Source organism: Oculina patagonica, chromosome 7 (genome assembly GCF_052425735.1).
Source record: "Oculina patagonica isolate OP01 chromosome 7, crgOcupat, whole genome shotgun sequence".
In the NCBI taxonomy this organism is placed as follows: domain Eukaryota; kingdom Metazoa; phylum Cnidaria; class Anthozoa; order Scleractinia; family Oculinidae; genus Oculina; species Oculina patagonica.
The window spans coordinates 7,637,580-7,665,033 of record NC_135764.1 but is presented as its reverse complement, the minus strand read 5'-3'; the positions used below and the strand labels follow the sequence as shown (position 1 = coordinate 7,665,033).

The 27,454-nt window shown below is 40.3% G+C and overlaps 2 protein-coding genes across 2 annotated transcripts in view; one reads left to right on the top strand and one right to left on the bottom strand.

The window, feature by feature from the left end:
* The first annotated feature begins 66 nt into the window (after window positions 1-66).
* LOC144661359 (V-type proton ATPase 116 kDa subunit a 1-like) lies at window positions 67-12,254 on the top strand. The gene is made up of 16 exons (XM_078522085.1): window positions 67-370; window positions 521-598; window positions 857-1,142; window positions 1,850-1,989; window positions 2,254-2,405; window positions 2,845-2,944; window positions 3,337-3,455; window positions 3,910-3,955; window positions 5,145-5,228; window positions 6,621-6,707; window positions 6,857-6,964; window positions 7,482-7,625; window positions 7,993-8,110; window positions 10,017-10,118; window positions 11,185-11,254; window positions 11,788-12,254. The coding sequence occupies exons 1-16, from the start codon at window positions 329-331 to the stop codon at window positions 11,879-11,881; spliced, it is 1,770 nt and encodes a 589-aa protein (XP_078378211.1). The 5' UTR covers window positions 67-328; the 3' UTR covers window positions 11,882-12,254.
* Window positions 12,255-27,430: 15,176 nt separating this feature from the next.
* LOC144659142 (uncharacterized) overlaps window positions 27,431-27,454 on the bottom strand; it is a 21,893-nt gene continuing 21,869 nt past the window's right edge. Inside the window, exon 3 of the mRNA XM_078519587.1 lies at window positions 27,431-27,437. Within this exon, the coding sequence (XP_078375713.1) occupies window positions 27,431-27,437 (7 nt within the window). The remainder of the gene's footprint in view (window positions 27,438-27,454) is intronic.

The following is a 27,454-nucleotide window of genomic DNA, read 5'->3' as shown; positions in this document are numbered from 1 at the left end:
TGTGAAATGATTATTGACTGGCTAGTGGGTCAACTCTTGATATAGTTGGCCCATAGTTGGTTGACTCTTGATAGTCCGCCGATAGTCGGTCAACACTCAGTCACTCAGTGCCGGTTGACTACCGACCGACATGTCGGAAGACTGTCAGCTGATATATCAACTGACACATCAGATGAGACTAGACATAGTAAGCATGATCCATGATCCATTTTCTACTTGTCTTTGTAAGTTATGAAATTTCTGCTTATTTCTTATTTTTCTTATTTTTCTTTTCAGCTTTCGTGCTTCACTCTATCCCTGCCCAGACTCTGCAGCAGAAAGAAGAGAAATGTCCATTGGAGTAAACACAAGGATTGAGGATCTCCAGACAGTGAGTGCTTATTCTTCTGTATGCACCTCAACTTGTGCATTCAACTAGTAGATAGTCACATAACTTTACCACAGTGACATCGTATAACTGAAAGAAATTGACTTGATTACCATCCTGACCAATATGTTGATTCTAAATTCCAATTTGCAGGTATTGAATGAAACACGTGACCATCGTCATCGCCTGTTGGTGTCTGTAGCAAAGAACATTAACCAGTGGTTCATCAAGGTATGTTAACTATTGGACAATATCAGTTGTTACAAAATGAAACAAACCAGAATAATGAGACTGAAAAGTAAAATACGGACACTAAAAGTTCTCTATGAACAGACAGCTTTGCTAAAGGAACACTTCCTTGAAGTGGACGCCTTCCCTAAGTGGACAACTCCCTTTAAGTTAGTCCTTTTTGGATACAACCCATCAGCAGACGCCTTTCCTAGGTTGACGCTTTGCTGATCTCCTTTTTTGTTTCTTAAATGGTATAAGGTGAAGAAGATCAAGGCCATTTATCACACCATGAACATGTTCAATCTGGATGTGACTCAGAAATGTCTTATTGCTGAATGCTGGTGTCCAGTTAGTGACTTGAACAAAATTCAGCAGGCACTGCGACGCGGCACAGAGCACAGTGGGGCTGCCATACCATCAATCCTGAATCGCATGGCTACTCAACAAGAGCCACCGACCTTCAACAGGACCAACAAGTTTACTCAGGGGTTTCAAGCCATTGTAGATGCTTATGGAGTGGCTAATTACCAGGAAGTTAACCCAGGTAATAAATTCTATGTTATTCTTTTAGTTGAATGCGTGATTATTTCACCCCAGATACATGTATTTGTTTTTTTTAGATGGAGTAGTCATGTACTTCTGTCAGAGTTTGGTTGTTGTTTCTTCCTTATCTCACTGATTTTCTATAAATTCTGCATTCTGTCAGGTCAATATCTCCGGTCAGCGATTTTCCAAGAACCTGGTGCCCACCACCCAAAACACTCCGGGTTACTACAAGTCCCTTGTCCTCCCCCCTGGCTAAAAGGTTGTCACGTCGCCAACCCAGCTTTCACACCTTCCTTCCACACTGGCAGCTGAGGGTCCCGTCAGGCATCCCTCAACCAGTGTCATTCAAAGAATACACAGTCTACACTTGTAAGGCATTCAAAATTTACACAAACCTGCTCAAAGGGGCCAGGACCTAGCTAGGCCCAGCAGTCAAAAGTGACATCCTCCCCTCCCCCAGCTTTTGACGGCAACTTGCCAGCTGAGAACCAGCAGGTAGCCCAGAGCCTGGGCAAGGTTTCCACACCATCCTTGACGTCAAGCCCCACCACAAGGTATGGCTGCTGGCTAGGCTTGAACTCAGGCTTCGCTCGAGTTCAAGTGAAAACCTCGCAGCCAGGTTTCTGGAAATTCGCTGAGATATAAATGTACATGTTGTACCAAAGTGTACAAAATTGACTTGAAATTGTATTTGTGTTGCACCAGCTCTGTTTACCATCATCACATTTCCGTTCCTGTTTGCCGTCATGTTCGGAGACTGTGGCCATGGCTTGCTCATGTTCCTGTTTGCCTTGTGGTTGGTTCTTAAAGAAAGGAAACTGGAAAATTATAAAGGAGGAGGAGAGGTACTCACTAAGTACTGTACCATTGTAGGTCACATTCTTGAAATAAAGGGAGTGGCCAGCACCAAGAATCAGCCTTAAACGAAATTATTTAGTTTAAACTAAACACATAATTCTGCAGCTTAAGTAAAGAGGCAAGCGGAACTTGCAGTTCATTTTAACACCAGCCTGTGGTAACTGATAAATTTAATATCAATACAATATTAATATAAATATTAATTTAATCACACAGCTATGTAATTCACATATTTTTGTTTCCCTTGTCAGATATTTGAGACCATTTTTGCTGGCCGTTATATAATTCTGCTGATGGGGCTGTTTTCAATCTATACTGGCCTTATCTACAATGACTGCTTTTCAAAGTCGTTCAACATCTTTGGTACTGCATGGGATCTTAGTGTAGATTGGGGTGTTATCAGGTAGGTTGTAGTATTATACCAGGGTTCATATGGGTCCTGAAAAAAACCTGGAAAATTCCTGGAATTTTATTGTGGCACTTTCAAGGACTGGGAAAGTCCTGGAAAAAGACAACCGGTCCTGGAAAGTTCCGGAAATCTGTAAACCTCATCCAAGTAACACCAGAATTCTCAGAACTTAAACATTATTAGAAATTATATCCATGGCAGACAGTAATGAGAAACATATAATTATTGAGAACTTGGTAGTGAAAGGGTTAAAAGTGAATTTTGGAGTTTTGGAAAAATCAATCTGAGTCCTGGAAAAGTGCTGGAAAATTGTTTGTGATAAAGGTTACGAACCCTGATATACTTCTACTTGTACTTGTATTTTAGTGATGGCTTAATTGCAAGTTCCTAAGGTTTTTGCAGTGTGACTGACTTTTAAATTATTGTTTTTCAGTAAAACAGCAATGGAATCCTATGGTAATACATCCAAAGCAATCATGGTTGACCCAAAGAAGACGTACAGAGGGGTACCTTACTTTTTTGGTATTGATCCAGTAAGTTATCCAGTAATAATATTTATTACATTCTAATGGCATTCTAATTATAGTACATGACTTTGACTTTGTACAGTACAGCCCAAAAATAATGCGGGAAGATAGAGGTGCTAACAGACCAGCAACAAGGCACAATATGCAGCATTTTAGTGCAAGGCCGAAAAGGCATGGTCAATTTTTGTAAACACTTTCAGTAGCTGTTTATCACTAGATGTACAGTAAAGCTCAGCTGAAAGTAAAGTGCATATAAACTACATCTGTAAAGTCTGTTAAATAAACGCTATAACAAACCCTAACATAAATTTTTGGCTTATTTTGATTTTAAGTGGCAACAATAATTATTTTTATGTCAGACCATGACTCCATTGTTATATTTCTATTTTCTTTCCCAGATCTGGCAGGGGGCTGAAAACAAACTTACATTCACCAACTCATTCAAAATGAAGCTGTCTATCGTGTTCGGTGTGGCACACATGATGTTTGGTGTTTGCCTGAGTTTCTTTAACCACAGGTAAGTAAACTGATCTCCTACTAATAGATGCAACCCTATAAATTATACACAGATGATGGTGCATACAGCTACTTGCAACTTACATTTTTGAATGATTGTTCAAGTAGAGATGTACTGTCATTCTCCTGATGCTGTATTTAACAACCCTCCAATTTACCCCAGACCATTTTAGTCGCCATGGCGACTAAAATTTTGGAACTGGCAACAAAATTGGAACCAAAGTCGCCAGCCCTGCAACTAAAATAAAGAAGAAGGATTGAAAGGGTGAGCCTCATTTAACAACTAAATTTTTCACTGGCGACCAAACTTGAGCAGTCAGTGGCCAAATGGCCATTAAGAAAAAAAAACTTAGAGGATTGTATTATCTCTCTTTTTGTATTTGACTGTTCTTATCCAAATCTGCATGCATTGCAGGCCTATGATGGTAGTTAATTATTTTTTTCTGTTGTTTCAGACACTTTAAGAAGCCTCTCAATATTGTTGCTGAGTTTACACCTCAGGTATGCCAGGGTTTAAACTGTGTTAGCCCAATGTTCAATACCATTTTTTTAAACTGATTGTTGAAGCCTCCCTGCCTTAATATGGCAAGCCTGTAGTGACATTTCCAGAACACTGACTTTGTTTATTGCGCATGGAAATCAATGCAGGGCATTTTATTTCTAAAAGGGTACCAGAAAGAATTAACTTAGCATGGAAATTTGTAATTAAGAAAACTGAGCGGTCTTACATGTGAGTTCTCCTGCTGCATAAGTCGTAATTAAATTTACATCTTTTATGCTTAGTATGTACAAAGCAGAAATACTTTGTAGTATTCATTTTTCTCTAGTCACTTCCACAATGACTTCATAACTTGTGGTTGATGTTTAGGCAGAATTAAGGGCCTCCTTGGCTTTGCAGCTGTTTGCAGAAGCTGTATTTTTGCGACATGGTCATTACAGCATTGCTTTGCTTTAAAGTCCTGCTTGCTGACATTTATGGTGCATTGCCCCCACACCTCCCTGCACTCTAGTGGTAAGTAAGTATTGGTTAGGGTTAGTATTCCACTGGTTAGTTCAGTGTGACGGTGCCTGGTGGTTGCCGCTTGAAGGATTGACATGGCCACCTCCATTTTGTTTGGCGTAACTGCAACCCACAGTCACACTTGGTCCTCCAGTTCTTTGCTTTGCATGGAAAAATCTTTATTAATGGTTTGTGATGTGCTTTGCCTGGATGACTACAGACTTGGTGGCTATACGACATGTACATATTAGGTTAACATGGTCATGACATTTTGCAATATCCTGGTAACTAAAGTCTGATAGGCCGTGCTCTCTTTGAAGCCCTCAGGGAGAACAGCCATACCATATTACATGCAGTAATTTGATGTCATTTCCCATCAGCAGAGCTACTAGCTTTTATTGCTTTATTCATATAAATGTGGCATAAACATTCCCTATAACTGCTGTAGTGTTCTGATGGACAAATTGACAGATTTTCTGTTTTCTGTTCATTGGGTAAATTAGAAAGTGTCTGAAAGAGATTTCAAGAGTTGGAAATTCCTTTTTCTTTTTATGCCTTTGCTCACTCATTCACTTGTGCTATGCACTTTTTCAAACTAGCTAAAGAGGTAACTGCCTTTGCAGTCTTAAAGTGCTTCTTTTATTGCTTCCCTTGAATTTTTAATGATTCGTTTCACTTTCTTGCTTTTAGGTTCTGTTCTTGTTTTGCATCTTTGGTTACCTGGTCATAATGATCTTCTACAAGTGGATCGCTATTAATGTCAACTCACCAAATGTAAGTGTTAACAGATCAGAGCTGTGTAATCCACTGTAAGGGAAAAGATGACAGCTGTACATCTTACCACAATACCTTGTGAACCTAACACAGCCAATAGAAATATAGAAAGCCATATTGTTCTGAAATTTGTCTCTGTACTAACAACATGACATATGCTAAGTTTGAGATTTTAAGAGCTTTTTTGTGTGTTTTCATAAGCATTTTTAGATTTTTCATGCGCTAAGAATTATGAGTTTGTCAAAATGTACCAGTTGCCATCATTTTGTGTACCACGGATTGTACATTTGGTTGTTTATAAACATTGTCAGTAACGGTTAATTACCATCCTCACTACACCAAAAGGTACCATGCATTTATCCTCAAACCCTTTTGATCTGGAATCCAATACACTAACTATTTAAGGCCATTGCACCTTTCAAGAGAGTACGAATGAATGGCATGCAATTCTGCAGAAGTGATGATGTTTCACAAGAGGGTCTTTAATAATTTTCAAAAAATTAATGTAAATTAAAAGTAATTTGTTGAATGTTTGTTCAAAAAGTTGTGTTTTCTTGTAGCATGACATCTGATAATTATGTGATATACGATACAAGCTAGGGTAAATGCTGTTTTGTATTTACACGGCCTTTTGTTTTAAAAGAATTAAAGATTTTTCTACTCAATCAAATTTAATCTGTCTCATTGGTTTATACTTTGAATTCCTTATTATAGGAAATTAACGCTTGTGTAAATTAAGGTATTTGAAATTAACGCGACTTAAATTAACGCGAATCGAAGGAAATATCACTTCCCAATAAATGAAATTAACGCGAAAGAGAGGGCAACATTTCAAAATGAAGGAAATTAACGCGACGTACACAAAGAAAAACACTTCTTGAGACAACAGGAACAAGTTTATTTCAACACTAGGTGTAAAATCCGAGACGGAAACAATGTTCGTGATACTAAACCTAAACGTATGGGTTGAGCGAAGAAATCTGACCGCTTCGAGCGTCCACCCTGAAGGAATAATGCTTTTTCCTAGAAGATTAGAACGTCTGGAATGTATCGAAAAATGGGGCCAAAATAATGGAAATTAAGGTCGCGATGGAAATTAAGGAAATTAATGGAAATTAAGGACGCTCCACTTAATTAACGGCGCGGAAATTAACGTTAACAAAAATTAACGCGACTTAAATTAACGCGAATTTTTGAAATTCGCGTTAATTTCATGAAGCGTTAATTTCCTATAATAAGGTAAGTCCTTTCCAACTGCTGTAGTAAATAACCGGGGAGCTCTACTTTTAGGCTTGGCTAAATTTATATAATAAATGTATTTGATATTGTTTTAAATTGTCGAAAATGAAGATGATGGTTATACCTTGGCTTCCACTTGTTACTTTCTTGCAGCAACCAAGTTTGTTGCTGGCACTCATCAACATGTTTCTTCAATTTGGAAAAAAAATTGAAGGTCCTGACTTGCTTTATGTGGGACAGGTGAGCAATAATATTCTTACTGTATGTTCAGGCTGGACATTCACATTATTTCTCAAAGTAATTGATTTACGCTAGGTAGTTACGTACTTTAAATTGAGACATTTATGTTTAACTACAAATAATTTATTTTATCTCTATTTTCATATCAGTCTGTTATACAGCCATTACTGGTAGTGATAGCAGTGCTGTGTGTCCCTTGGATGCTCCTACTGAAGCCATTGTACCTTCGACACCAACACAACATTAACAAACAACAAGTAAGTAAAGCCGGTTTTATTGGCTGCTGTTATTGGGACCATTATTGCCTTAATTGTGAGCTAATCATCTATAACTGAGTGAAACTAATTTTTGTTTATGTTGTAATTTATTTAAAGACTCTAAACTTGATATGATTTCTGTTGGACAAACAGAAATGAGGCTCAGCACTCATTTTTTCCTTACCAGTATTTATTTTGTACTTTTCTTCATTTCTTAGCCAATTGTTAGATGACGTTACATTTGATTTATAGACCAGTTTTAAAATATGTTACAAAACTGCCTAAAACGAGTGCAGCGTGCCAACCCAGAAGGTTCATTTGTTGGGTTTTTTACTGTAATGCTAATACCCTTTTACAGTTACTGTAAGTTGTCAGTTGCAAAGCCAAACGGCATCATGCTTTGTTCCAGTGGGCCAAAAATAGAAAACAATGTTCACTGAGCATTTAGCGCCATTGTCAAAGCTGTCTCTAATTCTGTGGTAGATAGAATTTGAAGAATACTGACTGTTTATTTTAGGATTTCCGGAGGCTGAGGTCAACCAGTCCCAGCCCTCCCCTGGCAGTCTCAGTGCGGATTGAAGGCTCTGAACAGGAGCTTGGTGAAGTGGTGTATCATGACAGCCAAGCACAGGACGACCAACATGATGATGATCATGAAGAGGTAGAGATGATGTTCTATTGGTTTCCATTAGTTTACGATGAAAACAGTTCTGATAACATTTAACAAGTGGTTCATGCTCTAGCGTGCACGATCGAGTTATAGTACACTGACTGACTGACGTATTTCCTTCTATTTCCAGTGGAGCATAGGTCCATGGAAACCACCTGCCATCTTGCTCTGTTTTGGGCTAACATCTGGACCTGCCTCCAGGTTTATCCTGCCTTGCCCACCCCGTCATCCATGGTTCCCCTCCAGCTAATAACAAAATAATGACCGAATGTTCAAGACCTTAGAATAATGGTGAAAACATTTATCATTGTACAGCACTTTATTATTTTCTTTTGACTTGTTTTGTTTCTTCTTGCAGTTTGATTTTGGTGAAGCATTCACACACCAAGCTATTCACACTATTGAGTACTGCCTTGGTTGTATCTCCAACACGGCTTCTTACTTGCGATTGTGGGCACTGAGTCTGGCTCATGCAGGTGAGGACAACCAGAGAAATAGCAAAGAAATTTCAGTCAACTCTCTCTTAACGGACGCCTTTATAAGACAGATACCTCTATAAGACGGACACCTGGTGATGATCCCTGCCCTTTTCAGTCATTTTACTGTAACAAAACTCTCTATAAGACGGACGCCTCTCTAAGACGGACAACGGACACTTTGAAATCATTAACGGACACTTGAGAAGTGTTTTTTTATCATGTTTTATTAGTGAAAATACTTCCAAATTTCGTATCTACCTAAAGCAAAGTTAGTCATCGCCCTATGGACACGTGTATACCAAGCTTACTAACCAGAAACGGTGATGCTTTAACGAATTACTTCTCTGCTTACGTATATGGACACTAAAGAGGCCGTTTTCTACTTACAGTATAACAGTTTGTAGAAGCTCTCAACTTTTGCTTAACAAGCAAATACGGTCCTTTTATTATTTTAGTCTTGTTGCAGTTTTCAAAGGGCTGTTCAGGGGTTTCAATAAGTTTTGAAGTAGGCGGCTGACCCTTTCATAGTAGGCGGCTGTGACAAGGAGGGGCCGTAAGGCCCCCTCCCCCCTAGGGGGGTCTGGGGGCATGCCCCCCCAGAAAATTTTTAAATCTAGAGGCCCGGAAATGCCATTTCCTGCATTCTGGCATCCATTTCAGTACTAATTATTGATTAAGTAACAACAGCATTAGTGACAACTATTTTTAGTTTTTCAGGTGAAGTTTAATTTCAATAAAAGGATTACGTCACCCATAGAATACTGAATCTTGGGAATTTTTCATTATATACCGTAAAAACTCGTGTATAAGCCGCACTCGTAGATAAGCCGCACCTCTAAATTTCAAGCATGATTTTGAGAAAAAAAAAATAAAACCTGGCGGAAAATGCCCAGTTGATTGTGAAAAAATGCTGGATTATGAAGAAATTTCAACAATCAATATAAAGCTAAAGTTGATTCCTTTCCGATTGATGTGCAGGATGTACTATAAACACATAAACGGGAAACACTTCAGTCTTACCCAGAATTTTAGAACTTTATAGAATAAATATCATTTCTGCCAACTTTAACATTTTTGATCTTTTTCTGCCATTCGTTGACAGGTATTTCTTCGTTCATCACTGTTTTTACATCAAATTTTTCACCTGATTTTGCGCTGTGTTCGTGAAAGCGTTCGTAGCTTAGTAACCAGGCACTAGTATCCAGGCCCATCGCCAAAAGACACATGAAACGCCTGGGGGTTTAAAATTATTCACGGACGAAAAGCGTGGTTTTCGTCGCTGTTTTGAGAGGAAAAACTTTTTCAAGATGATCAGTCTCCTTGTTATTTTTGTTTGTGAGGATAGTAAAGAGCTACTTTGTCGCTTATATGGAGCAATTTTTCAGTTTTATGCGCAAAAATGCGCAGAAGATGCGGAGGATGCAGTGTGAGCGATTTATGCAGATTTATGTGGACCCGCACGGCAAAAAAAAAATGGACACAGCAAAGAAAGCGTTTTCTTTTTATTCCATATTTCATATTTAACAGGTGAGAAATTGTGTGACTCGAGAAACTCAAGGAACTCGAATGAAATTTAATGTTAGTTTATGTTAGAAGGTCTTAGAAAGTAGGCGGAGATGATTTGGAAAGTAGGCGGCGAAATTCGCCGGTTGCCGGCTTCTATTGAAACCCCTGCTGTTGCATTGTGCAAAGGTTTAGCTTTATTATCTCGGAATAAGTGGTATCATGTTACCTCGACTCTCTACAAGGAGGACACCTCTCTAAGACGGACAGTTGCGGCCGGTCCCGAAGGCGTCCGTCTTACAAAGAGTTGACTGCAATGTAGAAGTGTTTCACCTAACTGGATAACAAAAACTACCACTTTGTGCCAGGTATACTTCTAATTGTTTTGTTGCTTTTGTAGAATTGTCAGAGGTGTTATGGAACATGGTGCTCCACAAAGGTTTAAGCTTTACCGGTGTGCTTGGTGTAGTGGCTTGCTTTGCTCTGTTTTCATACTGGGCGGGTAAGTGCTTCATTTTACGTTATATTACTATGTTACTTTCTGTTAAGCCGTGACCGGCGTAACTGGCGCCGGGTTAGCTATGTCAATAGTAGTCAGTCTAAATAACCGGTAATGGCAGGTTACTGGGCCATTGCCTCTGTTTCAAAACGAGTCTACGTGTGAAACCACACAAATAAAAATGAGTTTGGTTTGCCTGAAAATGGACCTGTAGGTGAAACTCACTTTCATATGAATGGTTTTGCACGTAGACCCGTTTTGAAACAGAGGCAAAGGCTAACTCGGAAATGGCCTATTTAGGTATTGAATTCTGTCTTAACGATCAGTTAGGGTCCAAACACAATGAGAAAGGAGAATTGTCTATTCTTTTGCTTTTGCTGTAACATCTGCAAAAAGTTTATACCTTTGCAAGGTTCAGATGACTATGGAAAAATAGCATAACCTAGTGGCTGACTACCGTAAAATTCCGGTTATAAGCCCCCCGCTTATAGGCCCATCTACCTGGAAACAAGAAAATACATCCGATTATAAGCTCCCCCGGATATAAGCCCCCCTCAGCCGGATGGCAGTACTGACCAGGGCTAAATGTTGCGTTACTATGCGTTTTAACTTAAAAACGTATTTCGATCAACACTCCCGGGGATCGTTTTGAAACGTGTTTTTATTCCGCTTATAAGCCCTCCCAGATATAAGCCCCTCCGCTTATAAGCCCACCCAAAACCCCTTACGAAGTTGTATAAGCCCAGGGCTTATAACCGGAATTTTACGGTATTAGCAAACTTATTATCTGATTGTCTACACAGGCAACTAGTATCAATCGACAGAAGGCCTCGAAGTTGGTCTGGCACTTTAATACTAGTACATGCTTGCTGTCGTTTTCTATCGACTTAGATAGTTGACTCAGGACTTTGTCCCTTCTATGTCTGATTGACACTCAGAATTCCAGCTAATTTAAACCAAGATAAAGCTTCTTTGTCTTATGTAGAGTCTGTGTACAGTTTTAGATGTGCGTGTCTCCTCATGTGAAACAAATAAAGTTCATTAAGGTAATTACTATTGTTCCTTGCAGTATTCACTGTTGGTATCCTGTTGATTATGGAGGGTCTGTCAGCTTTCTTGCATGCTCTTCGTCTTCATTGGTAAGTTCTTTTTTCTCTTCAGTTTGAACCAGGCGTATCTGTTCAAAATCTTGACTAGGGTTTGATTCTTCATTTCCAATTTCCAAACTTAAGAATGACTTATTTCTCATTATATAAATTAAAGGGACTATGTCACGGATTTTAACAGATTTTTGAACAGCCCAATATAATATATGTGTCGTAAGAAACCCTAAAATAGTGGTCCATTATTATTAATAATTGCTATTTTAGAGCACTAAAACTGTTTAAGAGCGCGTTTGGCTGCGGATGGCTCGGATGGGAAATTGCAAATTGAAAACTTTAGCCAACGTTTTCAAGTTGTTTTCGCGCTCCTTCAAAAAAATCGACATTTATAGCCGAAGTTTAATTTCCATCCCCAAAGAAAGGTTAAATCTTCCGTTAAATGTTCAAAGACAATGTTTTTTTTATGGGTAAAGTTGCCTACCACTTATTTCAGAACAGTTTACGAAAAAAACTGCGAAATCCCCATGACATAGTCCCTTTAAACTAAATTAAATTTTCTTTTCTTGTAGGGTGGAGTTCCAGAGCAAATTTTATCAAGGGCAAGGATACAAGTTTCAGCCTTTTTCTTTCAAGTTAATAATAAGTGGTCAGCTTGAGGAGTAGATGAAAAATCCATTCTGTAATAAAAAGAACATAAAATTGAGACTGTGTGATCACAAGCAATTTTCTGTAATGAGTTTAGGAAGCTTTAGTAAGACTGGTGCAGATTTAAAATTGTTACTCAATTTTAACAGTCAGTCTGGTTTACATAAAAGCCGTCATTAAAATAAAAATATGTACAGGTTACGAGGTTATTTAAAAAGCTTGTTAACGGTGAGAATATCATGCTGCTAGCGTATAAAATGCGTAAATTTGTAAATAAGCAATGATGCCATTTTATTAATTTACTTATGAATTTATCGACGGATCAGCTTTTAAGCAAAACGAAATGTACTGCATGTCCCAAGACAAGTTAAATAAAACTTGGATTTTCATTCGATTTAAAGGTCTCACTGCTTTGACATACATGTAATGGTAAGAATGTTCCGAAATGAATGGAGAAGCCTAGAGGCGTTTAGGATTATTGCTAGAGATAAGGATTAGGATTACTGCTACAAACTAACACACATGTAAATTAGGAGTTGTGGCACAAACCGTGACAACTCGCTCGGCTCGCCCTGGCTCGCCTCGCTCCTTGTCACAATTTGTGTCCACAACTCCTAATTTACATGTGTGCGCGGAACGCAAGACGCCTTTCTTACCCCTCTCGCGAAACGAGTTGCAAAAAAGGCGTTGGCGGCACCTCTAACGGCCCGCAGCAACAGAGAGCGCCACCTGTGTGCTATATTTATTTTTCAATTGAACAAATAACACCTCAGGGTAAATGGAGCCAACGAGAGATGTTTTTCAACCAAAAGGACCGAGAACGAGAAAGTTTTACATCCAAAACGAAAAAATTTTTGATCGATATTTACAACAATATGTAAGTGTTGACATGACAAAATTTATACACGGCTTGGTTGTAGCAATTTCAAAACTGAAAACTAAAGAGCTTAGCAAAGAAATTTTTGAAGAATTGTTGGAAAGAGACTTTACTTTAAAAAAAAGTATGAAACTGAAAAAACCAGAACTTTTTGGAAAAAGTGAAGACTTACCCAACAGTGAAAAAAACGAAGAATTTGTTCCAATAACGACAGTTTTACCAAAAAAATCGTTGGATTATCTTACTTTAACAAAATATCATGAAGCTTTTTTGAGGTTAGGAGAAGTGTACGACTATGTCTATGATTTTGAAAAAATTCCGGAAAATTTAAGGCAAAAAAAACTGAAATCGCTAAGCAAATCTTGGCTAAAGCTAACAAAAAAATCTGGAAAGCAGTCGTGGAAATGGAACTAAAGAAAAAGCAAAAAAAATGGGTAAACAAATTAATTAACTGCCGGAAGAAGAGCCGACAGACTGAACTTCGTACCAATCATTTAAACCAACCATTGTACTTTAGGGCGACGAACCTTTAATTGACAAAAAAGGTTTAAGCTTGCGACTTTTTTTTTATAAAAGAAAACAACATTAAAAAAACCTTCGCTAACGTTAAACGCGCTAAAACCATTTTTTCTGACCGTTTACAGACACAAAAAAATGGTTGCCCTGCTAGCGGCACGCAAAATCGCGAGCGACTTACGTGAGTTGCGTGACATTTTCAGAGAGAGCCTGGAAACCATATTTCTAGTTCTCAGGCCCTTGGACGAGCAGAAAGAAACATGGCGGCCTAATCAGGATTTAGTGTTTGGGCCGATAAAAAACGAAACAGAACAGATATTACAAAAAAAATACGCTCAGTTAACGCGCTGTAATTTTTTGTGCCCCCACAGAAGCTGGCGAAGTGAAGCGAAGAGAAGAAATCGAGAAATAACAGGATTTGATCACAGAAGTTTAACGATCGATCGAAAGAACTTTCCCGAAACATCGGACTCAATCGGGCCTGTTTATTTTTTTTCTGCTTCAAGCATTGCTTCCACGACTTGATATGTTATCTGTCTGACCTCATTTTGCCAAACGGGAGTAGAAAGTTCGGTTAAAATAAAGCAAATCGCTTGGAAAAGCACCAACATTTTAGCCTATTTACCAAACTTTACCAAGTGTCTAATTAATGATGACATCATCCTGATGCCCAAAAGCGCATGCGTACTTGCTCAAAATAGGTGAAAGGGTACCACAAGTGAAAAACGTGACAAAGTGAACTATATATAAGTAAACGCGGCCGTAACTATTTGTTAGTTCACAAATTCTGGTGAAGTCAAGGGAGGTAGTGGATGGCCAACCACTTGAATCCTGTTATAATGGCTTGTGCGGATGGTGAATTACGGGGTATAGGGGGACTCCTTTCAGTGGGAGATACCCCTGGGTGAACCCGCCTCGGCCCTACTGATAACGTGGGGGTGCTCAGAAATTCCTCGGGATTTCAAACCTCGGCAGAGGTAAATATGTGGGACAGCCGCCTTGTCAGCGGCGGGGAAAAAGTCCTAGCCGGGGCTAGGCAAGAAACAGCCAACGAGCACCCCCCGACCAGGGTTTTGCCCTTTCGTTTGACCTGTCACGCAACGTCACGCGTGACTGTCACGCTCTGTGTCACACAATGTCACGCTGTGTGTAACACAATGTCACGATTTGTGTCATGCGTTAATTTTATTTTTCTGAACACTCAGATTAAATCCAGTGTTTATTTTCTCAAATCTGATTTCGACTCTGCTGATATTCTTTTTTTTAACCTATCTAATTCTTCTTGTCGAATTTCCTGTATCAGTTTCTCAATGTCAGGCTGTGGGGATGACTTTTTTTGGCTTAAATTTTTTGTAAGGTGCATGCGAACAGTCTCTTTGAGGGCCATGTAACGAGAATATTCATCCAAAATAATTTGAAACTCTTTGTCATCAACTTTATTGTCAATGAGAGCGGCAGAAACAAGTCTATTGACAGTTTCCCGTTTGGCAACAGCAAGAGAAGTAATTTCATTATTTTTCATAATTTTTGGTTCAAGTTTTTTGCTCGCTCCAGTGAAAGCGGCTGACAAAACGCCTGTAATTGCAGCACATGCTGCGAGAGGAACGCTTACCGGCAAACCAACGACTGTTACCGCTGTTCCAAGGCTGGAAGCAGAGAGAACACTGGACAAACCACCCATTGAAATTGCGGAATAATGAAAAAAAGACTTCACCTTTTTATACTTTTTCAAAACAGCTCGGTATTTTGCAACTTCTTTGTCAAATTCTGAACAAATTTGATTGATTTTTGTTAACCTAAAGTTTTCTGGTTGATTTGGCAAAGCGGGATACAGTGTTTGTTTTACGCTGTTTTCTTCGCGATCACCATAAGCAGGGGCACTCGGGAGAACATTAGCAGATGACATGGTCTCGTATACATAAAAGTTATTTTTGTATTTAATTTAATTCAATTCCAACTCATATGTAAGATTTGTGCCGTTAAAATCGAATGGCTTTCCATTCTCATCTCTAATCGAAAGAGTCAGAGATGATACATTTTCTTCAGCAGAAACGTCGCGCAAGACGTTAAAATGTGTATTTTGGTAATAAACTTTTTCATACGGTTTTCCACGTATGTCAAAAAACGCTAAAAGGCTTGATGGCTTACCATTTAGCAAGCTTTGTTGCTTGTCGATAAGGTCACAGTTGATGAAGTAATTTTTAGGATTTGAAACATTATTTACCTCAATTGTTTCAAAAAATTCCTTTTCAATACTTGCGTAATTCTCAAACCCAGGCAAATTAAAGAACTTAATAAGACTTTCGTTCAGTCCAAAAGCTTTTAAATTGGGCTCTTTTGCTTTTATTATCAATGAACGGCCTGCAATGCCTTTTGTTACAGAAAACATGTTTTTCTCTGGAAATCCTTTTTCAAAAATACTCCCAATGTCATCGAGTGAGAAGTTTCCTTGCCGTATATAACGCGCCTTCTCTTCCTTGTTCACTTGTTTATAAAAAACTATTCCATCCTTTTCCAAACTATTCCAGCTGTTGTAAAGAGAACAACTTAAAAGCCGGATATAGCTTGGTTTTGGAATAGGCTGGTCAAAATAAACAGTGTTCGGATTTTCTTTTGTGGTAACAGTCAGCACAACCATTTTTATATTAAATAAAAATAAAAAATGTTTAATATAAAAGAGGACCATGGATGCAAAAACAAGAGGTTTTATGAAGTGGATGAAAACCCCAGAAGCAACTACAATTTCTAAAGCGGCAAAAGACAATGCATGGAAACCTTTTCTTGCAAAATATCTAAACGCTGACCGAACAAAATTTGTTGCACAGGTTGAGTTCGCGTACAACCACACAGCAACGGCAGACATTTATTACAAGGCAGGGCAAGGCCATTTGATAAATGTTTTTGGCTCTGACAGCAAATATTGGAGCCCAGAGATGAAAAAAGCACTGGGGGTGAATCAAATTTCAGGCGGTTTTCCACAACAGCTGTCACCAAGCGGCGCAAAAGGCTCATCTTTGCCAATTCCCGCGGTTGGATTTCACGAAGCCGCACCGAGTTTGAAAAAAATATTTAACAGCCAAATAAACATCTACGTCACACCAGACCAATATTTCACAACGAAATTAAGAGAGATTTTTCAAAAAACAAAACTGAAGCATACATCAGGAAAAGAGTCAAAAAGGTGGCTTGCTAGCCAAAATATGGCCTATTGGCCACAGCAACTTAACTTTGCTGTTTGGTGCGCGACAACAGGCTGCGGTATAAGTCGAGATATTTTCGATGAAGAGCACTCAGCTCTCAGCTTGCCGCCGATTGTGCGAAATTTTTACCTTTTTCACGTTTATTTCACGATAAGGCGAATATTGTTTCAGATGGGGGGAATTCAGAGCGTAAGCGCCTTGCCAGGCGACCCCACTTTTAGCCAGTTCGACAACAAGTACGACGTGGCTTCGTACAAAAGAATATGTGCTGAGTTCGGTGTCGACCCGTCAAGCGATTTCCGTTTCACAACAGGCGCAAACCACGGACTTGGTAACGTTTATATCTGGATCTCAAATATTGGTCCGAAAAATTCTGGGGCTAAATACCCCGATTACGATAAATTTTCGGATGAAGGTGGAACTGCAAGCAAAGGTAACTTGATTCAATACATCGAGCCAGACGACGCTGCATATGCACAGGCAGACTGGTTTTGTCCTAACGGCACTGAAGGGCTTACTCAGGCAGGTTTGTCGAGAGTAAACCAGTCGATAGAGGCTTTTGTCTACTGTATTCTCGGTTCGCAGGTGAACGTTCGAAGTAGCATACTTGGAACAGGCGGCCGTGCAAAGGAAGCGCAAAGTGAGTTCCTCGTGTTGGTTGAAGACGCTATAAGGCAACCTGATCTGGCAAAGTCGGTCCAAAGATACCAACTAGCCATCGACGAAGCTAAGGTTCGGCTTAACCTTGCAGTCTGCCCAGGTGCCTGGCTGATGCCCGCTCGTATGGTTATAAACACAGAAAGCGTTGTTGGCTACAATAACCAGCTTAAGCAGGCTGTTGTTGGGATGAAATTAGGAGTGAATGATGAGGCTAATAAAGCTACAAAAAAAGTGGGCGCAACAAGTATGAGCGGTGGGCCATCAAAAGTTAATAGACCAACAAGTCATTCGTCAAACCCGATTCACAAAGCTGCAAAAAAAGAGCCGGCGCCACATACGCCTTCAGCGGGTACTGTGACAAAAACAGACGAAAAGCAGAAGCCAGACACTGAAGATACAGCACACGAAAAAAACAAGATCTACCTTATTGCTGGTGCCGTTATTGTTGCGTTTGCAGTCAGCCGAGCTCTTTGAGGGTGCCCAAGGGGCACCGGAAACCCTTCGGGTTTTCCCTCTAGAGCTTAGCGCTCGCTTCGTTTTGTAACTCGCTCGATAAGAAAGATAGCAACACCGACAATCAAAAGCCAAGCATTCTTGCCGAGGAAGCTGATCACCTGGCCGGCCGTTCGAAACACAAAACTGGCGATCGAGCCAAGGAGGCCCGGCAGAATACTTGCAATTTTTTTGCCAAGTGTCTGAAGACCGTCACCAACACCTTTTGCTAAACCTTTTAAACCGTTTGAGAGAGAACTCAGAATTACGCCAATAGTCGTGCCAACGGCAAGCAAAACTGCTGTGACGGTGAAGCCATATTTTTTGAAAATCGCTTTTACCTTTTCTCTTAATTTGTCTGTTAAAGACAATCTTTCGATCTCTTCTTCTCTTTCATTTTCTATTTCATTAAATTCTTGATTCAAGTTATCAACTCTTTCGCGAGCTTGTTGTCTTTCTGCTTGTGGCCTGTTTTCGTCGTTTGCAATATTTTCTTGTTCTTGTCTCTCTTGTTGTATTTCCACTTCCCTTTCGAGCCTTTCTGTTTCGTGTTGCTGGAATTCTTGTAAAGGTATTGTTACCCCAATCACAGGCTCGTACTCTACTTTTTTCAACCGATCTAATTCTTTCTGTAGATCAGTGCGCCTTTCAATTTGTAGTTTTGCTCTTTCTTTAGCTTTTTTTCTTTCCTCCGGGCTTTCATTGTTATCTTCTGCTGTTTTTTTGTTGTTATTGATGCCTTCTGAAAGACCTCTTATTTCATTTTCAAGAGTTAATCGACGACTTGGACCAAGGGCTTTTAAAACTTCTTTGGGAAGTCTTATATTTATCTGGTATTCTTCCTTGCCTTGAATTTTGGTTGTTAAATTATAATAAGGCTTACCTGGTTTAATTAACCCGACTTGCAGCCTTCCATTTCCATCTATTTTGTATTTAATCTTTGATTTGTCAGCTGATGGAAACTCTTTGTCAAGATAACTCGAAGCAGTGAAGGTTGTTGTCGCACTATCGTCGGGGATTTCAGGAAACATCGTTGTTGTTTCGTCCGGCCTATTCATTGTGGTTCTTCTCCCAGGTATTCCTTCACTAGGTCCGGGCGTTGATGCCCCTCCAGGTTGGAATGGGCCTGTTGTATCGCTGTCATCGTTGTCATTACGGTCGTCACGGTCGCCTGTATGTTCCAAAAGAGGATCTCTGTCACCAAAGCCACCTTCTGTCGCCATGTTATATTAAATAAATACATTTTTTAATTTAAATATACAATGGCTGTCAGCGAAAGACACCGACCAACGTTCGAAGAGAAAACACCAAACGCGCTCAAGGCAGACAGAGTGCGACATCGCATTACATTTAACCCGAATAAAGCGTCTCCAGAAGAAATTCTGAGAGTTGCTGTGCCAAAGCTTGAAGAAGGCGTCGTTCTCGTTCCAGGCTCCCTGGCTCTTGTGTTTAACTTGACGGTGAGCGGCGAGCCCAACAACTTTCTCGTAAACAACGTCACCCGGGCGCTTGTCTCAAGGATGGTGGTCAAGTTTGCTGGAGAAACGCTGCAGGATACGAACGCTTACGACGTCTACAAACTTTTCGAGGACCTTTTTCTGCCGGTAGAAAAGCGCAGCAACATGTTTCTTGAAGGTATCCAGTCCGAGGATTTATGCAAAATCCGTTCAAACGCTGGTGACAAAAAAAAATCAGGAGTTGACGCGGAAAAGAAGCTGGCAGAAGTTTATGGAAGCAAGTATCGTATCCCGCTTGATCACGAGATTTTGAGAGACCATGGCGTGTTCTATCCGCGCGCACTCGCAGACGAGCTTGTCTTCGAGATAAAACTGAACAGTCCAAATGTGGTTGTAAGAGGAACAGATCCATCAAAACTTGGGTATGAGCTAACTGACATCCAACTCGAATACGAGGCTATTTATCACAAAGAACTTGCAAGAGAAGTAGAAAGCACTTACATTAACGGCAAAAGTTTCTTTTACGAGCATGTGCATAATTACAAAACGATCACAGTAAAAAAAGCTACTGACACGATAATAAACGAAAGCATTAACGTCCCAAAGCGCTCCTTGAAGGGACTTCTACTTCTTTTTCCTGAACCCCACGCCGCAGGTGCAAGAGATACAGAATCTTTCTTTAACCCTGACATAACAAATGTAAAAATCAGCGTGAACGGCGTTCCAAATAAGGTGTACAGTCAGGGCGTTGAAGGAAGAGACATGTGGGAGGAAGTTCTCAGGTTCTTTGGCAAAAACGCAGACCAAAAAATGTTTAATAACGCCACAAAGTTTTATGCAGAAAAAAAGTTCGGGCTTTTCATTGACCTTCGCTCCATGAGCGACAACAACATGCACGGCAGCGGGCTCCGCTTGGTGAACACAAAGGATGGCGTTAATTTAGAGATACAGAGAACAGCCTCAGGATCAGGGAATGTCAAATGCTACATATTCGCTATCGCTGATGCACAATTTTCTATTGTAAATAAAGAATTAGAAGGTGTTGAGTATTGATATAGCTTTCGCAAAGCGAAGCATGGATCCTGCCAATATACCCTTCAACGCTCTCATTGTTGGACCAACGAACTCAGGAAAAACAAGATACGTGGTCAATCAGCTTTGTGGCCCTTTCCGAGGCAAGTTTGACTACATCGTGCTCATCTGCCCGACTTTCGAGCACAACAAGACTTATTATCGCTTTGCTGAGGAAGATATTCGATTTTTTGTTTTCATTTGCGAGCAGCACGAGGTGGAATCTTGGTTAAGGCTTTCAAGATTTCTTTTTGAGGGTACGAACACGCTTATCATCCTCGACGACTGTGCTGCTTCGAAAGATGTAAAAGGAAGAACAGGGGAGTTGGTGAATCTTGCTTTCTCTGCTCGCCACGCAGGCTTGAGCATATGGGTGTTAACTCAAAAATTGACAAGCATAACATCCTCATTCCGCGAAAATGTTGCGGCAATCGTTTTCTTTTACACCCCCTCTGCCAAGACCACGAAGGCAATCTTTGAGGATTACGCTGGCGAACTTGCCAATGAGGATTACAAAGAAATCATTTTAAAGCTAAAAAAAAATAAGTTTTCGCATCTTGTCATTTCTCATCGCCACCCTTACGGCACAAAATTTTCTTATTGAACATATTTTTTAGAGTAATAAATGGCTGACCCGTTCGCAACTTCTCCTCCCGAGAGCGTCAAGGGCGCTGCAAGTGAACAAGAATTAGCTTCCGTAATGGAACTGCTAGGAGCTGAACCAGAAAGTACAGAAAGCGCTATGGCACTCATTCAAGGCCCTGACATTCCTGCTTTGCGTGAACAGCTTGCAATCCTTGTTTCAACAGGAAAAACCAAAGAAGCAATCGGTGTGCAACTGACACACGAGCAGGTGAAGCGCTTGACAGATAAAGAAGTTGAAAAGTACTTAAAGAGATATGAGGCATACGTTGGATCCAAAACAACCGACAGCTTGATTGACAGCTTTATTTTTCTTGTTACTAAAGTCGTTGGTATGGCCGTAAATATCAAGGACGTCAATGATTATCAGAAGGAACTCAAAAACGACTACATCATCAGCAAAGAGCTGTCCACTTTGGCAGGCGGTCTGGCTTTGAAATGCGGCCGCTTTCTTGCCGTTGCAAATGCTGCGCTCATCACAACAAAGCACATTGATTTAAACGAAGCTACAAAGTCGCACACTTCGCTGTGCGAAACCAAAGGTGCTTCCAAAGATGCGGACACAAACACTACTGAAGATTTTTCTGAGCAATGCTAAGAAAATGCTAAGTAATTACTGAACAATGCTTAGCAATTGCTTAGCAAAAAATCTTGCTGAGCAATTTTCTATTTAAATATTATTTTTTTTTATTATAAATGGCCGAGCTCGAACCAACTCCGATCGCTCAAGAAGAACAGAAACAAGTTACTTCAACAACTCCAGCAACAAAGCCTGCCAAAAATCCAAAGCGAGTTGCTGCTGGCAAGCTTGCAGCTGAAAAAACAAAACAGGCTCGTGAAGCACAGAAAAAAGCTGCTGTCGAGGCTGCTGCAATAATTGCAAAAGAAAAGGAAAAGAAATCTGCTGCTGCAAAGCGAAATGCAACACCACCGGACGTAACGGAACCAGCTCCGCCCGAGGCTCAGCCGCAATCAAGCGGTCTCACCACAAATCAATGGATATCTTTGCTTGGTATCGGCGGTGCAATCGTTACAACTTATGTGAAACGCGAAGACATAAAAGGCTTTATAAACGAAAAAAGAAGTCCAACATTTAAAGCTCCGCCAACTCTTATAACTGATGACACACCAGTTACAGCAGAAAGTATTGGAAGGGTTGCAACGCGTTCTTCAGACACGCCTTCGACAATCCAAAATGCCATTAGACCTCGCAAACAAAGAGGAATCCGTCCGATGGATTAAAAAATTTCTTTTGAACATTTATTTTTCATTTATTATACCGACAATGTCCCTTGGTTTTATTCTTGACAACCTTGTTAAAGGTGCAGCTATGGCTGGTATTGCATTACTTTGGTTTGAATTTTCCAAAACTTGCGTTAAAACCGCTATTCGGGTGCAAAAGGATGAGGATACAATTTTTAAAAGAGGTATAAAAAAAACAAAAGAAGTTGAATCTGGTGAAGAAGTTGCAAACTTTGCTTCGCAAAACGGTGAAGAATAAACAAAAAAATTTTTCAATTGAATATTTTTTATTATTTTATACTGAACCGCCATGTCCGACAACAAACTCGTGAAAACGCTCATGGATGCCGCCACCATTACAGGTCTCGCCGCCGGAATCGGCTGGGCTGCCAAAAAAGTTGTAAAAGAAAACTTCACATCCGACCCAAGCAGCAGTTTTATGAACTATGTAAAGTTCACAGCCGTCATGGCTGGCAGCGTTGCACTTAAACAGTATCTCGAGGACCAGAAAATTCTCCCAACCAATTAAAAAAAATTAGAATAGTATAATAACAAAATGGCAAGCGTCGCGATTATGGCTGGCGGAGCTATCTTGAACGCTGCTGCTTTCATTGGCGGCAACTACCTTGCTCGAGCTTTGGGTGGCGGAGATGACGCCGCTTTAAAAGAAAAAGAAAGACACGACAAAGCTCTCGAGGCTTACCAGGCAGCTTACGCGAAATACTCTCGCGACCGCACGAAGCTTCTCGACTGGATCGAAACCAACAATGAGATCAAACAGCAAGCGAAACAAAACTTTACGAACACAGACTACGCTTTCAAACTCTACAACCAGGCACATCCTGACAAACAAATGATTCCTCCGAAAGAACCCAAGTTCTCTGATTTCTATCAGCCAAGTGAGCAGCAGAAACAAGGTGAACTTATGTTCGTTGGCGCTGGCGCGCTTGCACTTGGGTACGCTGCCTTTCGGTTTCTTTAAACTTTTCTTTTTTTCTTGTATACACATGGATGCAAAGATTTTTGCGGAGCAAAACTTTTCGAAGAAAATCTCGAAAGTCTACTATAGCCCCCAGGGCTACTGGAAGGGAATTGCAGCGATAAAAAAATTAGCCGAGGCGGCCAAGGTTTCCGAAGATGCTGCTAAAAAGTGGCTCGTTAAGCAGGCCCTTTGGCAGATCTACCTTCCGGCACCACGATACGTTCCTCGCCCAAAATTCGATGTTTCTTCTCCTAACGCGGTCCACCAGGCGGACCTTCTTTTTCTGCCACACGACAAACTGCCGCGAGGGCGAAAAGTTTACAAATACGCTCTGACTGTTGTTGACGTTGCCAGCCGATTCAAAGAGGCCGAGCCTTTGACCTCCAAAGATTCAACTGAGGTTGCAAAAGGTTTTCAGACAATTTACAGGCGAAGTGCACTAAAATGGCCACAGATGCTGCAAGTTGACCCTGGTCGCGAATTCATGGGAGCTGTTACCAAAGAAATGGAAAATCACAAAACCTATATTAGACGCGGGCGTGTTAACATTCACAGAGATCAAGCTATTGTTGAACGTTTTAATCAAACACTGGCAGGGCGCCTGTTTGGTTATCAGTACGGTGTCGAGATGAACCTGCCATCTGGCCAGCGGTCGACAGCGTGGGTAAAAAGGCTACCCGAAGTTGTTGCCGCTCTGAACAACGAAGTAACCAGTCTTACTGGTAAGAAACCTGCTGCTGCAATCAAAGAAAAGGCTGTTTCGTCAAAACCGTCCTCAAAATATACAAGACCTGTTGGCAAGAAAGAAAAAAAACTCCCCTCTCTCGTTAATGTGCGCTTCCTCTACCAACCTGGCGAGCTGGAAGGCGGCGTAAAAAGGGCTACAGATCCGATTTGGTCATTAAAAGTCTACAGCATTGAAAGGTCTGTTACTAAACCTAATCAGCCAGTGCTTTATTACTTGCACGATGGTCCAAAGCGCGGCTTCGTGCGTGAAGAATTGCTTGTTATTCCTCCAAATACACAGTTACCACCAAGCACTTAGTGCTTGAGCCCCTTGGGCTCAGAAAAGCTCTAAAAGTTATGTTTATGTAGGCTTTGTTTCGCAAAACTTATACCCGTAAGCATTTGTATGTATCCCATCATCCGCTATCCATCGCTTTGAGTCAAAAGGCGACAGCGATTTTTTGTTTACCACTATTGAATACATCTCGTGGGCATAGCTTCTTAGCATGTGCATTTCGTGAAAGCTTTCCTTGTTTTGAAAAAGTGTATCTTTGAAGTTTTCATGATCTATCTTATTCTTTGTCACACACTCTTTTACCCCCTTTGCTTTTTTTATATTTTTTTTGTCTTCTGTCATTATTGAATACATTTTTGGCCTCAAACAAACACACTCTGAAATTAGTTTTCCTGCGCATTCGTCTTTCATTTTTCCCAACACCTTTTTGTTTTTTGTTGAAAACAGCGAATGATCTTTCGGGTAGTCGCTTGTGTCGTACTTGTCAATGTTTTCTGCCATGTCCGCGTAAACGTCTTCTGTTTCTATCTCAAGCAAAAGGCTGTCTGTGTCTGTATACAAAAGCTCGCAACGCTCCCCGTACTCTTTTTTCAGGTGGTTGTAATAAAAATCGTACATACATAACTTGCTTACGTCAAGGATGGTCATGCCTGTGTAGACCGGTTTATTAAGAAAAAGCTTACTTTTTCGCATGGCTATTCCAACCAGATCGTTTGAAAACATTACATGTCTTGAATACAATGGGCTTGCAACTAATTTTCTTATTTTCTTTGTTTCGTCGCTGCGCACTATTCTTATGTCTACACGGTTTCTCAGGTTTTCCATTGTTTTTCCAAAAACTGAGTTATTCATCAGCTTGTAAAAGTTCTTTTCAAAGTCGCTTTTCGCTTCTTTTCGGAATTCTGTGTTCATCCGGATGTACGGCTCCATCCACGCCTCTTGTTCAAACTCTAAGACCCTGTGCACTTTTTTGAGTTTCATTCCCTGTTTTAGATAAAACTGCAAGTTTCGGTAATGCACGACGTAATTGGTTTTGTCTTCAAGAGTTAAAACAAGCTTTTCGGTGTCTGGCGGGTGCAAATCAAGATTTTTTATTGTTTTGTTTTGGTAAGGCGAAAACATTTCTTTGTTTATTTTCTTTTTCTCTGGTGCTAATGGATAGCTGTTGTGGGCGTCATGCAGCTCTTTCGGGTATTCCAAGTCCACCTCTAAAATCCATCCAGCTTTTGCATACTCTTTTTTTGTCGTTATTTCTTTTTCTGTTGGCATAACCTTTTTCCATCTGAAACCACTTTTTGGGAGCGGCTTGCTCATTGCCCACCCGTAAAGGTTATTCGCATCGAGGTACGTTATGTATATTTTTGGCTGGCTCGGGTCAAATCCCTCAACATAAGGGTTGTTCGCCTTTGCATATCTCTTGCTTACCATCGAAATTCCGCCTCTTATTCCCCTTTCGACAAAAAGATGCATTTCATAGTCTGTAAGTAACTCAAGCTCCACCCCTGTCTTTTTCAAGAGTGCGTCCCAAGAAAGGCCTGGCGTCGTGTAATAATTCGCGGGATCCAACCCGTACTTCTCAAGACCGAGTTTTCGGAAGCTTTCAAAGACGTCGGCTAACAGGGTCACGTCTGTCTTAACGTACAAATCGTGGTAGTCGCCCAGGGTCTGGCAGCCAAAGGTTTTCCACACTTTTTGCGCATGTTCATACTCTTTATCTGTTATGTGATCGTCGTTAAGTTTGCTGTAAAACTTTTCTTTTTCTGGCAAACTTGTTTCTTTAAATCTTCCCCATGAGTCCATGTATTCGTAAGGATAGATTCCCTTTTTGCAAAGAAGTTCAAAACATTCTTCGCTTTCTTCAAATTCTAAGTTATCCTTTGTTATATTTAATGACTCCTTTGGTATCTCTTCTACAAGTTTTTCAAGCTTCCCAGGTAAAAAGTTCAAGCTGTCAATAAACCTTAAACCCCCCAGTGAAAATGTGATGTATTTTTCCATGTTGTTTGCGACACATTTTACCTCTTTCTGTGCCTCTTTTGAAATCTTTGACATTGCCTGCATTAAATGGTGTTCATCATAACCCCTCAGGTTGTGAAATGCAACTGGTATTTGAACCTTTTTCGGATCTATTCGCATCATAAAGTTACAAATGTTGTGTGCGGCTCCTCGAAACTTGCCTGTTATGTGGCAATGGTCTTTTACCACATCCTTGTAGTTCGGCTGGATAAGCGGCTTGTGGCACGCTAAGCAGTTTTTTTGGTTTTTCGCTGCTAATTTGTGTGTTTCTTTTTCAAGCTTTTTTAGCTTATAGTGGGTTTCGGTATCCAGGTTTTTTTCCTCTTTTTCCTTTCTGTAATAACATTTTTTGTGCATCTGCCCAAAGTAATTAAGCTCCTTTTTGTTTCCAATCCAAACTGGCAAAGAGTCCAAAAAGTTTTGTTTCATTAGCGTTTCTTCGCAAATGTGGCAATTGGTTGCATTTTTGAAGTTTACCCAGTCTTTTGCCGTCATCACAAGAGGTTTTGGCTTTGACAATTCATATCTTATTTTTCTTTCTTCACTTAAAAGACAGTTCAAAAATACTTCAACGGCGTTTTGTCCTCTGTACACAAATGTTTTTTCGTGTTCACCATCACTCCTTACAACTGTGTAAGCAAATCCGCATGCCTCGTGCTGTTCTGTTTTGTCTGTGTAACTCGGCTTCATGTCTTTCACTTCTTCACCAAGGTCTTTTCTTTTCTGGCGCTCCTCGGCCGTTTCGCGTTTACATCCTTGCATCTTTCTTAACAATGCCTCAAAGTCGGCGTAAATTACAAAAGGCGCTTTCATTTGTTTGTGGTAGTTTTTAAAAGAAATAGTGTTTTTCCCCTCTTCCGGCATTTCGATTCTTGTTGGCCTGCCGTTAACTCCATTGCAATATTTTTCGTGCTTTTCGAGCAAGTCTGCTCTTGTAAAACCGGTCAAGCACATCATGCAAAAGTGTTTTTTGTTGTGTGATTTAGTCTGATCGTAAAGCAGAGCGCATACTCTTTTTACAAAACAGTAGTGCTGAATTAATCCTGACTCAATTAACATAAGGTTTATACGGGAAATGCTATTTTCTTTTTTGCTTGTTCTGAGAGGTATCACACAGTCGTCTTCCCATCCAAACACATTTATTGCAAGGTTGTTGTTTTGCGCCTCAAGCCTGTCAATCTGCTTTAGAGGCGTTGGAAAATCGATTCCATTGTAGTTTATTCCGTCGTCAACTGGGTATCTGCTTGTTCTTTGCGGATTTTTCCCATCTCTTGGCGGAAATAATGCAGCTCTCAAAGCCCATTTCAAACATTCGTTATCCCTGTTTTGCACGTTAATAACTGCTTTTTTGTTTGCCAATTTTGGTGGTAAAGGCAGATAACTCCCCCCTCTCAATGGCTGATAACGCGCGACAT

What these genes read in the sequence shown, in the direction of transcription:
- LOC144661359 (XM_078522085.1), top strand. Translation starts at nt 329, where the DNA reads ATGTCCATTGGAGTAAACACAAGGATTGAGGATCTCCAGACA. An exon ending in ATGATGATGATCATGAAGAG is followed by an intron (nt 7,626 to 7,992) that starts GTAGAGATGATG and finishes TTCTTCTTGCAG; the next exon opens with TTTGATTTTGGTGAAGCATT. An exon ending in ACTGAGTCTGGCTCATGCAG is followed by an intron (nt 8,111 to 10,016) that starts GTGAGGACAACC and finishes TTGCTTTTGTAG; the next exon opens with AATTGTCAGAGGTGTTATGG.